Below are 13,524 nucleotides of genomic sequence, written 5' to 3'. Positions count from 1 at the left end.
TCTTAAAGGTGACTTAGCTAGTTAGGCTTCTGTAATAGATCGATTTTTTGTTGTTGTTGTCCAGCATCCGCATATAAACTAGTTACAACCCATATGATCATATTCAACGTATGAGCAAGTCATTGATGTTATCATAACATTTAGTTGGTTTGTAGAGATACTATTGAATGGAGTGATGGTAGTGTACGTTGATCCTAGATCTGAATCAAAAGGACAATAGGCCACAGGCCAGTCAGGCTTGTAAGTAGGGTTTCAGTCAGGTCACACACTCTATGCAGACAGTCTATGTCCTACGTGGCAAACCCCCATTCCCTATATAGTGCACTACTTTTGACCAGGGTCCATGTTCACGAAGCGCCTCAGAGTAGGAGTGCTGATCCAGGATCAGTTTGGCCTTTTTATTTAGACCCTGAATAATAAGAGGTGGAACCTGGTCCCTGATCAGCAGAGCTACTCTGACATGCTTTGTGAACATGGGCCCAGGGTCCATGGGGCTCTGGTCTGGAATGTAGGGAATATGAGTGGTCTAGTATGTAGGGAATAGGAGGCCATTTGGGGCCTGGTCTAGAATGTAGGGAATAGGAGGCCATTTGGGCCCATGGGGCTCTGGTCTAGTATGTAGGGAATAGGAGGCCATTTGGGCCCTGGTCTAGTATGTAGGGAATAGGAGGCCATTTGGGCCCTAATCTAGTATGTGGGGAATAGGAGGCCATTTGGGCCCTAATCTAGTATGTAGGGAATAGGAGGCCATTTGGGCCCTGGTCTAGTATGTAGGGAATAGGAGGCCATTTGGGCCCTAATCTAGTATGTAGGGAATAGGAGGCCATTTGGGCCCTGGTCTAGTATGTAGGGAATAGGAGGCCATTTGGGCCCTGGACTAGTATGTAGGGAATAGGAGGCCATTTGGGCCCTGGTCTAGTATGTAGGGAATAGGAGGCCATTTGGGCCCTGGTCTAGTATGTAGGGAATAGGAGGCCATTTGGGCCCTGGTCTAGTATGTAGGGAATAGGAGGCCATTTGGGCCTATTTGGCTCTGGTCTAGTATGTAGGGAATAGGAGGCCATTTGGGTCCATGGGGCTCTGGTCTAGTATGTAGGGAATAGGAGGCCATTTGGGGCCTGGTCTAGTATGTAGGGAATAGGAGGCCATTTGGGCCCATGGGGCTCTGGTCTAGTATGTAGGGAATAGGAGGCCATTTGGGCCCTGATCTAGTATATAGGGAATGGGATGCCATTTTGGCCCATGGGGAATAGTTGGCCATTTTGGCCCATGGGGAATAGGAGGCCATTTGGGCCCATGGGGAATAGGAGGCCATTTGGGCCCATGGGGAATAGGAGGCCATTTGGGCCCATGGGGAATAGGAGGCCATTTGGGCCCATGGGGAATAGGAGGCCATTTGGGCCCATGGGGAATAGGAGGCCATTTGGGCCCATGGGGAATAGGAGGCCATTTTGTCGGGCCATCGGGCTCTGGTCTAATATGTAGGGAATAGGAGGTCATTTGGGCTCTGGTATGTAGGGAATAGGAGGCCATTTCAGTTCTGGTCTAGTATTTAGGGAATAGAAGGCCGTTTGGGCCCATGGGTTTTGGTCTAGTATGTAGGGAATAAGAGGCCATTTGGGCCAACGGGAAATAGGAGGCCATTTGGGCCCATGGGGCTCTGGTCTAGTATGTAGGAAATAGGAGACCATTTGGGCTCTGGTCTAGTATGTAGGAAATAGGAGGCCATTTGGGTCGATGGGGCTCTGGTCTAGTATGTAGGAAATAGGAGGCCATTTGGGCTCTGGTCTAGTATGTAGGAAATAGGAGGCCATTTGGGTCGATGGGGCTCTGGTCTAGTATGTAGGAAATAGGAGGCCATTTGGGCCTTGGTCTAGTATATAGGGAATGGGAGGTCATTTGGGCTCTGGTATGTAGGGAATAGGAGGCCATTTCAGTTCTGGTCTAGTATTTAGGGAATAGAAGGCCGTTTGGGCCCATGGGTTTTGGTCTAGTATGTAGGGAATAGGAGGCCATTTGGGCTCTGGTCTAGTATGTATGGAATAGGAGGCCATTTGGACATACATTCTCCCATCAGCCCTAGTTCTCTCTTAAAGGGGTACTTCAGGATTTTGGCATTGAGGCCCTTTCTCTACCTCCCCAGAGTCAGATGAACTCATGGATCCCATTCGTCTGTGTGAAGTGTGAGGGACGTTGGAGGTAGTTTAGTGAGCCAATGCTAACACCCATAGTCTTCCAGTCATTGCTCTAATCCTAGTTAGTAATTACGTTTCTTAGCAGCTTCCTTCAAACTTCATGCGGTGACACAAACATGATATCCATGAGGACATCTGACTCTGGGGAGGTAGATAAAGGGATACAATGCCAAAATCCCGAAGTACCCCTTTAACCCTTTAAATGGACAGGGACTCTCCTGGCTGATAGGTGGACTCAGTGTTATGATGATGATATCATGTTCTTTCTCTCCTCTTCCCCATCTCTCTCTCCTCTCCCCTATCTCTCTCTCTCCTCTCCCCCATCTCTCTCTCCTCCTTTCCCCATTCTCTCTCTGCTCCTCTTTTCTCTCTCTCTTCTTCCTCTTCTCTTCTTTCTCCCCCTCTCTCTCTCCTCCTCTCTCTCTCTCCTCTCCTCCTCTCTCTCTCTCCTCTCCCCCTCTCTCTCTCCTCTCCTCTCTTCTCCCCCTCTCTCTCCTCTCCTCTCCCCCTTCTCTTCTTCCTCCTCTCTCTCTCCTCTCCCCCTCTCTCTCTCCTCTCCTCTCTTCTCCCCCTCTCTCTCCTCTCCTCTCCCCCTTCTCTTCTTCCTCCTCTCCTCTCTTTTCCCCCTCTCTCTCTCCTCTCCTCCTCTCTCTCTCTCCTCTCCCTACCTCTCTCTCTCTCTCTCTCTCTCTTTCTCTCTCTCTGTCCTGGTTCAGATGCAGTATTGAGGACATGACTTTAGTACATGTGTTCTGTATAATGTTCTCCCTCAGTTTACATCATTGCTCTGGTAGGTGGAATCTATGGCATGGAATCTAACCCTGTCTAGTTGTGTTAGATCACTGATAGGAGAGAGGAAAGGAAATAAGGTTGCATGTTTAAATCTCTCCAACGGGCTGGGCTGTTGTTCTGAATCCCCTGCAGCTGGAACTTGACCAGGTCTGCGTTCCAAATCTGGCACTATATTCCCTATATGCTAGTGCGCTACTTTTGACCAGAGCCGAGGTAGTGCACTGTATAGGGAAAAGGGTGCGATTTAGGACATACCCCAAACCTCAGCTACAACGGAACACAACGGAACACAACAGAACACAACAGAACAGGGGCAGGGTTCCAAGTTCCAACACATGATGACCAGGGGGATTATCCTGTGGCAGCGTCTTACTGGGGACAAGCAGTCAGACTGGGGGTTGAACCAGAGACCTTAATGTTACAGGGCCAGTGTAGAGAAAGACCGGCGCCACTAAGGTCTGGACCTCTTATCAGAGCAGAGGCAGCAGTAGTCTCCAGACAGAGGTTACACTAGGTGTATATCAGCAGTAGTCTCCAGACAGAGGTTACACTAGGTGTATATCAGCAGTAGTCTCCAGACAGAGGTTACACTAGGTGTATATCAGCAGTAGTCTCCAGACAGAGGTTACACTAGGTGTATATCAGCAGTAGTCTCCAGACAGAGGTTACACTAGGTGTATATCGGCAGTAGTCTCCAGACAGAGGTTACACTAGGTGTATATCAGCAGTAGTCTCCAGACAGAGGTTACACTAGGTGTATATCAGCAGTAGTCTCCAGACAGAGGTTACACTAGGTGTATATCAGCAGTAGTCTCCAGACAGAGGTTACACTAGGTGTATATCAGCAGTAGTCTCCAGACAGAGGTTACACTAGGTGTATATCAGCAGTAGTCTCCAGACAGAGGTTACACTAGGTGTATATCGGCAGTAGTCTCTAGACAGAGTTTATACTAGGTTTGACCCAATAAGTGGCTCTGAAATGTTATTCTCTTTCTCTCCTTTCTCTCACCTTCTCTCTCTCTCTCTCTTTCTTTTTCTCTCTATCTCTCTCTTTCTTTTTCTCTCTCTTTCTCTCTCCTTTCTCTCTCCTTTCTCTCTCTTTCTCTCTCCTTTCTCTTTCTCTCTCGCTCATCCCCTCCCTCTGTCTCACCCCCCTGTCTCTCGTTCCCTCTCCCTACCTCTCTCTCTCTCTGTCCTGGTTCAGATGTAGTATTGAGGACATGACTGTAGTAAATGTGTTCTGTATAATCACCTCTATTCAGATCATTAGCTCTGTTTAGTACATGGCCACATCCCAAATGGCACTATATTCCCAACATAGTGCACTACTTTAGACCAGAACCCTAGTGGGCCTGGTTAGTAGTAGGGCAATACTTTAGATCTGAGGAGAGTCTATCTGCGTCTCTGAGGAGAGTCTATCTGCGTCTCTGAGGAGAGTCTATCTGCGTCTCTGAGGAGAGTCTATCTGCGTCTCTGAGGAGAGTCTATCTGCGTCTCTGAGGAGAGTCTATCTGCGTCTCTGAGGAGAGTCTATCTGCGTCTCTGAGGAGAGTCTGTCTGTCTGTCTCTGAGGAGAGTCTGTCTGTCTGTCTCTGAGGAGAGTCTGTCTGTCTGTCTCTGAGGAGAGTCTGTATGTCTGTCTCTGAGGAGAGTCTGTCTCTGTCTCTGAGGAGAGTCTGTCTGTCTGTTTCTGAGGAGAGTCTGTCTGTCTGTCTCTGAGGAGAGTCTGTCTGTCTGTCTCTGAGGAGAGTCTGTCTGTCTGTCTCTGAGGAGAGTCTGTCTGTCTGTCTCTGAGGAGAGTCTGTCTGTTTGTCTCTGAGGAGAGTCTATCTGTAGTCACCATGGACTTCAGACACAGAGATCCCTACATACCTACATAGTGAGTGAGTCAGAGTGTGTGAGTGAGAGTGAACTCAACCCAGCCCGTAGATACCTACATAGTGAGTGAGTCAGAGTGTGAGAGTGAACTCAACCCAGCCCGTAGATAGCAGATTGTCTGTCAGACAGAGACCAGGGTAGGATACATAGTGAAGAGGATATACCTGTACAACTGGCTGGTGGAGTGATGTAAGAGGAGCAGTGTTCCTGTCCTGTAACTAGTAGTTATATTACTACTGTATAGAGGAGTGTGTTGTATCAGTAACTAGTAGTTATATTACATCTGTATAGAGGAGTGTGTTATATCAGTAACTAGTAGTTATATTACTACTGTATAGAGGAGTGTGTTATATCAGTCCAGTATCTAACCCTGTTCTGTCTCTCCTGTCTGTAGGACCAGTATGATGGTATTGATAAACACACCCAGTCAGGACTGGATCTGGTGGACCGATATGTGAAGTTTGTCAGAGAACGGACCGAGATAGAACAGAACTACGCCAAGCAACTCAGGTGTCTGTCTGTCTGTCTGTTTCTGTCTGTCTGTTTCTGTCTGTCTGACAGAGCACACAGACAGACAGAGCACACAGACAGTCTGTCTGTGTGCTCTGTCTGTCTGTTTGTGTGCTCTGTCTGTCTGTCTGTGTGCTCTGTCTGTCTGTGTGCGTGCTCTGTCTGTCTGTGCGTGCTCTGTCTGTCTGTCTGTGTGCTCTGTCTGTCTGCCTGTGTGCTCTGTCTGTGTGCTCTGTCTGTGTGCTCTGTCTGTGTCTCTCTGTGTGCTTGTCTGTCTGTCTGTCTGTTTTTGTCTGTCTGTCTGTCTGTCTGTCTGTTTTTGTCTGTCTGTCTGTCTGTCTGTCTGTCTGTCTGTCTGTCTGTCTGTCTGTGCAGTGTGTCTGTGTATTTTAATTAGTTGTTAGAATGTAACCCTGACATTCTCTCTTCCTCTCAGAAACCTCTCCAAGAAATACCTTAAACGAGGCAGCAAGGAGGAGCAGGAGTGTGGGTGAGTTGTGTCTGTCTGCCTCTCTGTCTGCGTCTCTGTCTGTCTCTCTGTCTCTGTCTGTCTCTCTCTGTCTGTGTCTCTCTCTGTCTGTCTCTCTGTCTGTCTCTCTGTCTGCCTCTCTGTCTCTCTGTCTCTGTCTGTGTCTGTGTCTGTCTCTCTGTCTGTCTCTCTGTCTGTCTCTCTGTCTGTCTCTGTCTGTCTCTCTGTCTGCCTCTCTGTCTCTCTGTCTCTGTCTGTGTCTGTCTCTCTGTCTGCGTCTCTGTCTGTCTCTCTGTCTCTGTCTGTCTCTCTCTGTCTGTGTCTCTCTCTGTCTGTCTCTCTGTCTGTCTCTCTGTCTGCCTCTCTGTCTCTCTGTCTGTGTCTGTCTCTCTGTCTGTCTCTCTGTCTGTCTCTCTGTCTGTCTCTCTGTCTGCCTCTCTGTCTCTCTGTCTCTGTCTGTGTCTGTGTCTGTCTCTCTGTCTGCGTCTCTGTCTGTCTCTCTGTCTCTGTCTGTCTCTCTCTGTCTGTGTCTCTCTCTGTCTGTCTCTCTGTCTGTCTCTCTGTCTGCCTCTCTGTCTCTCTGTCTCTGTCTGTGTCTGTGTCTGTCTCTCTGTCTGCCTCTCTGTCTGCGTCTCTGTCTGTCTCTCTGTCTCTGTCTGTCTCTCTCTGTCTGTGTCTCTCTCTGTCTGTCTCTCTGTCTGTCTGCCTCTCTGTCTCTCTGTCTCTCTGTCTGTGTCTGTCTCTCTGTCTGTCTCTCTGTCTGTGTCCTCTCTCTAATCAGTTAGTGATTATCAGATGAATGCTGTGCTTATCCTTTGTCTCTCGTGTTTGTCTTTATTAGACAGACATATTTCTTTATCCCACCAATCACATGCAACTCTTTACCCCTGTTTCCTGGAAGTGAATTACCCCTGTTTCATGGAAGTGAACCAATCACATGCAACTCTTTACCCCTGTTTCCTGGAAGTGAATTACCCCTGTTTCATGGAAGTGAACCAATCACATGCAACCCTTTACCCCTGTTTCCTGGAAGTGAACCAATAACATAGAACCCTTTACCCCTGTTTCCTGGAAGTGAACCAATAACATAGAACCCTTTACCCCTGTTTCCTGGAAGTGAACCAATAACATAGAACCCTTTACCCCTGTTTCCTGGAAGTGAACCAATAACATACAACCCTTTACCTCTGTTTCCTGGAAGTGAACCAATAACATAGAACCCTTTACCCCTGTTTCCTGGAAGTGAACCAATCACATACAACCCTTTACCTCTGTTTCCTGGAAGTGAACCAATAACATACAACCCTTTACCTCTGTTTCCTGGAAGTGAACCAATAACATAGAACCCTTTACCCCTGTTTCCTGGAAGTGAACCAATAACATACAACCCTTTACCTCTGTTTCCTGGAAGTGAACCAATAACATACAACCCTTTACCCCTGTTTCCTGGAAGTGAACCAATCACATTCAAATCAAATCAAATGTTATTTGTCACATACACATGGTTAGCAGATGTTAATGCTTGTGCTTCTAGTTCCGACTATGCAGTAATAACCAACGAGTAATCTAACCTAACAATTCCAAAACGACTACCTTATACACACAAGTGTAAAGGGATAAAGAATATGTACATAAAGATATATGAATGAGTGATGGTACAGAACGGCATAGACAAGATACAGTAGATGGTATCAAGTACAGTATATACATATGAGATGAGTATGTAAACAAAGTGGCATAGTTTAAAGTGGCTGGTGATACATGTATTACATAAGGATACAGTAGATGGTATTGAGTACAGTATATACATATACATATGAGATGAGTATGTAAACAAAGTGGCATAGTTAAAGTGGCTAGTGATACATGTATTACATAAAGATACAGTAGATGGTATTGAGTACAGTATATACATATGAGATGAGTATATAAACAAAGTGGCATAGTTAAAGTGGCTAGTGATACATGTATTACATAAAGATACAGTAGATGATATAGAGTACAATATATACATATGAGATGAGTAATGTAGGGTATGTAAACATTATATTAAGTAGCATAGTTTAAAGTGGCTAGAGAGTGGCTATGTTGTCATCTAACTAATCTCTCTCTCTCCCCTCGGTCTTGTTGCCCCTCCACCTGCAGGTTCACCAATCACCAGTCGTTCCAGGACATTGTGAATGAGCTGAATGACTATGCGGGCCAGAGAGAGCTGATAGCAGAGAACATGATGACTGGAATCTGTGTAGAACTCACCAAATACCTTCAGGACCTCAAACAAGAACGCAAAACAGTGAGAGAGAGAGGGAGAGAGGGAGGGGAGGGGGGAGAGAGGGAGGGTGGGAGATAACATCACCGACATGTTGAACTCACTTTGATGTTGTCATCTAACTAATCTCTCTCTCTCCCCCAGTACCTGGCCGATGCCAAAAAAGCTCAACAGAACTTGGAGATCAGTTTCAAACAGCTAGAGAATGTGAGTTTCTGTGTGATTGAGGGTGAATATGTTATAACCCCTATAACCCACGGTTCCCCACCCGTCGGCCCGCGGGTGGTTTTGATTGGCACCCCCCAAGTTTTCTGAGCAAAACAAATAAATTGGTTGAATGTTCATTGTTCGACAACACCAGGAAGTCAGCTCCAAGTGATTTACATGGTTGTAAATGTGTTCCCCAGTATTCCCACTCCTAATAGAGAGACAGGATCATATATAATGTGTTCCCCAGTATTCCCACTCCTAATAGAGAGACAGGATCATATATAAATGTGTTCCCACTCCTAATAGAGAGACAGGATCATATATAAATGTGTTCCCCAGTATTCCCACTCCTAATAGAGAGACAGGATCATATATAAATGTGTTCCCCAGTATTCCCACTCCTAATAGAGAGACAGGATCATATATAAATGTGTTCCCACTCCTAATAGAGAGACAGGATCGTATATAAATGTGTTCCACAGTATTCCCACTCCTAATAGAGAGACAGGATCATATATAAATGTGTTCCCCAGTATTCCCACTCCTAATAGAGAGACAGGATCATATATAAATGTGTTCCCCAGTATTCCCACTCCTAATAGAGAGACAGGATCATATATAATGTGTTCCCACTCCTAATAGAGAGACAGGATCATATATAAATGTATTCCCACTCCTAATAGAGAGACAGGATCATATATAAACGTGTTCCCCAGTATTCCCACTCCTAATAGAGAGACAGGATCATATATAAATGTGTTCCCCAGTATTCCCACTCCTAATAGAGAGACAGGATCATATATAATGTGTTCCCACTCCTAATAGAGAGACAGGATCATATATAAATGTATTCCCACTCCTAATAGAGAGACAGGATCATATATAAATGTGTTCCCCAGTATTCCCACTCCTAATAGAGAGACAGGATCATATATAATGTGTTCCCACTCCTAATAGAGAGACAGGATCATATATAAATGTGTTCCCCAGTATTCCCACTCCTAATAGAGAGACAGGATCATATATAAATGTGTTCCCACTCCTAATAGAGAGACAGGATCATATATAAATGTGTTCCCCAGTATTCCCACTCCTAATAGAGAGACAGGATCATATATAAATGTATTCCCACTCCTAGTAGAGAGACAGGATCATATATAAATGTGTTCCCCAGTATTCCCACTCCTAGTAGAGAGACAGGATCATATATAAATGTGTTCCCACTCCTAATAGAGAGACAGGATCATATATAAATGTGTTCCCACTCCTAATAGAGAGACAGGATCATATATAAATGTGTTCCCCAGTATTCCCACTCCTAATAGAGAGACAGGATCATATATAAATGTGTTCCCCAGTATTCCCACTCCTAATAGAGAGACAGGATCATATATAAATGTGTTCCCCAGTATTCCCACTCCTAATAGAGAGACAGGATCATATATAAATGTGTTTCCCAGTATTCCCACTCCTAATAGAGAGACAGGATCATATATAAATGTGTTCCCCAGTATTCCCACTCCTAATAGAGAGACAGGATCATATATAATGTGTTCTCCAGTATTCCCACTCCTAATAGAGAGACAGGATCATATATAATGTGTTCCCACTCCTAATAGAGAGACAGGATCATATATAAATGTATTCCCCAGTATTCCCACTCCTAATAGAGAGACAGGATCATATATAATGTGTTCCCACTCCTAATAGAGAGACAGGATCATATATAAATGTGTTCCCCAGTATTCCCACTCCTAATACAGAGACAGTATTCCCACTCCTAATAGAGAGACAGGATCATATATAAATGTGTTCCCCAGTATTCCCACTCCTAATAGAGAGACAGGATCATATATAAATGTGTTCCCCAGTATTCCCACTCCTAATAGAGAGACAGGATCATATATAAATGTGTTCCCACTCCTAATAGAGAGACAGGATCATATATAAATGTGTTCCCCAGTATTCCCACTCCTAATAGAGACAGGATCATATATAATGTGTTCCCCAGTATTCCCACTCCTAATACAGAGACAGGATCATATATAAATGTATTCCCACTCCTAATAGAGAGACAGGATCATATATAATGTGTTCCCCAGTATTCCCACTCCTAGTAGAGAGACAGGATCATATATAAATGTGTTCCCCAGTATTCCCACTCCTAATAGAGAGACAGGATCATATATAAATGTGTTTCCCAGTATTCCCACTCCTAATAGAGAGACAGGATCATATATAAATGTGTTCCCCAGTATTCCCACTCCTAATAGAGAGACAGGATAATATATAAATGTGTTCCCCAGTATTCCCACTCCTAATAGAGAGACAGGATCATATATAAATGTGTTCCCCAGTATTCCCACTCCTAATAGAGAGACAGGATCATATATAAATGTGTTCCCCAGTATTCCCACTCCTAATAGAGAGACAGGATCATATATAAATGTGTTCCCACTCCTAATAGAGAGACAGGATCGTATATAAATGTGTTCCTCAGTATTCCCACTCCTAATACAGAGACAGGATCATATATAAATGTGTTCCCCAGTATTCCCACTCCTAGTAGAGAGACAGGATCGTATATAAATGTGTTCCCCAGTATTCCCACTCCTAATAGAGAGACAGGATCATATATAAATGTGTTCCCCAGTATTCCCACTCCTAATAGAGAGACAGGATCGTATATAAATGTGTTCCCCAGTATTCCCACTCCTAGTAGAGAGACAGGATCATATATAAATGTGTTCCCACTCCTAATAGAGAGACAGGATCATATATAAATGTGTTCCCCAGTATTCCCACTCCTAATAGAGAGACAGGATCATATATAAATGTGTTCCCACTCCTAATAGAGAGACAGGATCATATATAAATGTGTTCCCCAGTATTCCCACTCCTAATAGAGAGACAGGATCATATATAAATGTATTCCCACTCCTAGTAGAGAGACAGGATCATATATAAATGTGTTCCCACTCCTAATAGAGAGACAGGATCATATATAATGTGTTCCCCAGTATTCCCACTCCTAATTCAGAGACAGGATCATATATAATGTGTTCCCCAGTATTCCCACTCCTAATAGAGAGACAGGATCATATATAAATGTATTCCCACTCCTAGTAGAGAGACAGGATAATATATAAATGTGTTCCCACTCCTAATAGAGAGACAGGATCATATATAAATGTGTTCCCCAGTATTCCCACTCCTAATAGAGAGACAGGATCATATATAAATGTGTTCCCCAGTATTCCCACTCCTAATAGAGAGACAGGATCATATATAAATGTGTTCCCCAGTATTCCCACTCCTAATAGAGAGACAGGATCATATATAAATGTGTTCCCACTCCTAATAGAGAGACAGGATCATATATAAATGTGTTCCCACTCCTAATAGAGAGACAGGATCATATATAAATGTATTCCCACTCCTAATAGAGAGACAGGATCATATATAAATGTGTTCCCCAGTATTCCCACTCCTAATAGAGAGACAGGATCATATATAATGTGTTCCCACTCCTAATAGAGAGACAGGATCATATATAAATGTGTTCCCACTCCTAATAGAGAGACAGGATCATATATAAATGTATTCCCACTCCTAATACAGAGACAGGATCATATATAAATGTGTTCCCCAGTATTCCCACTCCTAATAGAGAGACAGGATCATATATAAATGTGTTCCCACTCCTAATAGAGAGACAGGATCATATATAATGTGTTCCCACTCCTAATAGAGAGACAGGATCATATATAAATGTGTTCCCCAGTATTCCCACTCCTAATAGAGAGACAGGATCATATATAAATGTGTTTCCCAGTATTCCCACTCCTAATAGAGAGACAGGATCATATATAAATGTGTTCCCCAGTATTCCCACTCCTAATAGAGAGACAGGATCATATATAAATGTGTTCTCCAGTATTCCCACTCCTAATAGAGAGACAGGATCATATATAATGTGTTCTCCAGTATTCCCACTCCTAATAGAGAGACAGGATCATATATAATGTGTTCCCACTCCTAATAGAGAGACAGGATCATATATAAATGTGTTCTCCAGTATTCCCACTCCTAATAGAGAGACAGGATCATATATAATGTGTTCCCACTCCTAATAGAGAGACAGGATCATATATAAATGTGTTCCCACTCCTAATAGAGAGACAGGATCATATATAAATGTGTTCCCCAGTATTCCCACTCCTAATAGAGAGACAGGATCATATATAAATGTGTTCCCACTCCTAATAGAGAGACAGGATCATATATAAATGTGTTCCCCAGTATTCCCACTCCTAATAGAGAGACAGGATCATATATAAATGTGTTCCCACTCCTAATAGAGAGACAGGATCATATATAAATGTGTTCCCCAGTATTCCCACTCCTAATAGAGACAGGATCATATATAATGTGTTCCCCAGTATTCCCACTGCTAGTAGAGAGACAGGATCATATATAAATGTGTTCCCCAGTATTCCCACTCCTAATAGAGAGACAGGATCATATATAAATGTGTTCCCCAGTATTCCCACTCCTAATAGAGAGACAGGATCATATATAATGTGTTCCCACTCCTAATAGAGAGACAGGATCATATATAAATGTGTTCCCCAGTATTCCCACTCCTAATAGAGAGACAGGATCATATATAAATGTGTTTCCCAGTATTCCCACTCCTAATAGAGAGACAGGATCATATATAAATGTGTTCCCCAGTATTCCCACTCCTAATAGAGAGACAGGATCATATATAAATGTGTTCCCCAGTATTCCCACTCCTAGTAGAGAGACAGGATCGTATATAAATGTGTTCCCCAGTATTCCCACTCCTAGTAGAGAGACAGGATCATATATAAATGTGTTCCCCAGTATTCCCACTCCTAATAGAGAGACAGGATCATATATAAATGTGTTCCCCAGTATTCCCACTCCTAATAGAGAGACAGGATCATATATAAATGTGTTCCCCAGTATTCCCACTCCTAATAGAGAGACAGGATCATATATAAATGTGTTCCCCAGTATTCCCACTCCTAATAGAGAGACAGGATCATATATAAATGTATTCCCACTCCTAATAGAGAGACAGGATCATATATAATGTGTTCCCACTCCTAATAGAGAGACAGGATCATATATAAATGTGTTCCCCAGTATTCCCACTCCTAATAGAGAGACAG

General features: G+C 43.7%; 1 protein-coding gene across 4 annotated transcripts in view; it reads left to right on the top strand.

Annotated features, from left to right (window-relative positions):
* trip10b (thyroid hormone receptor interactor 10b) overlaps positions 1-13,524 on the top strand; it is a 50,239-nt gene that overhangs the window by 479 nt on the left and 36,236 nt on the right. For 2 of the 4 annotated variants that reach the window (XM_090195088.1, XM_090195087.1), the window contains exons 2-6: positions 2,912-2,985; positions 5,260-5,375; positions 5,812-5,865; positions 7,990-8,137; positions 8,258-8,320. In XM_090195088.1, coding sequence (XP_090051214.1) covers positions 8,072-8,137; positions 8,258-8,320 — 129 coding nt within the window. In that variant the 5' untranslated portion in view covers positions 2,912-2,985; positions 5,260-5,375; positions 5,812-5,865; positions 7,990-8,071. The remainder of the gene's footprint in view (positions 1-2,911; positions 2,986-5,259; positions 5,376-5,811; positions 5,866-7,989; positions 8,138-8,257; positions 8,321-13,524) is intronic. The other 2 variants (XM_090195085.1, XM_090195086.1) reach the window with 1 other exon arrangement.

The sequence above is a fragment of the Oncorhynchus mykiss genome, chromosome 13 (assembly GCF_057628025.1).
Source record: "Oncorhynchus mykiss isolate SJ-2025 chromosome 13, ASM5762802v1, whole genome shotgun sequence".
NCBI classification, from domain to species: Eukaryota; Metazoa; Chordata; class Actinopteri; order Salmoniformes; family Salmonidae; genus Oncorhynchus; species Oncorhynchus mykiss.
Note: the sequence above shows the minus strand (reverse complement) of the source record. Positions and strands in the feature narration are given on the sequence as shown.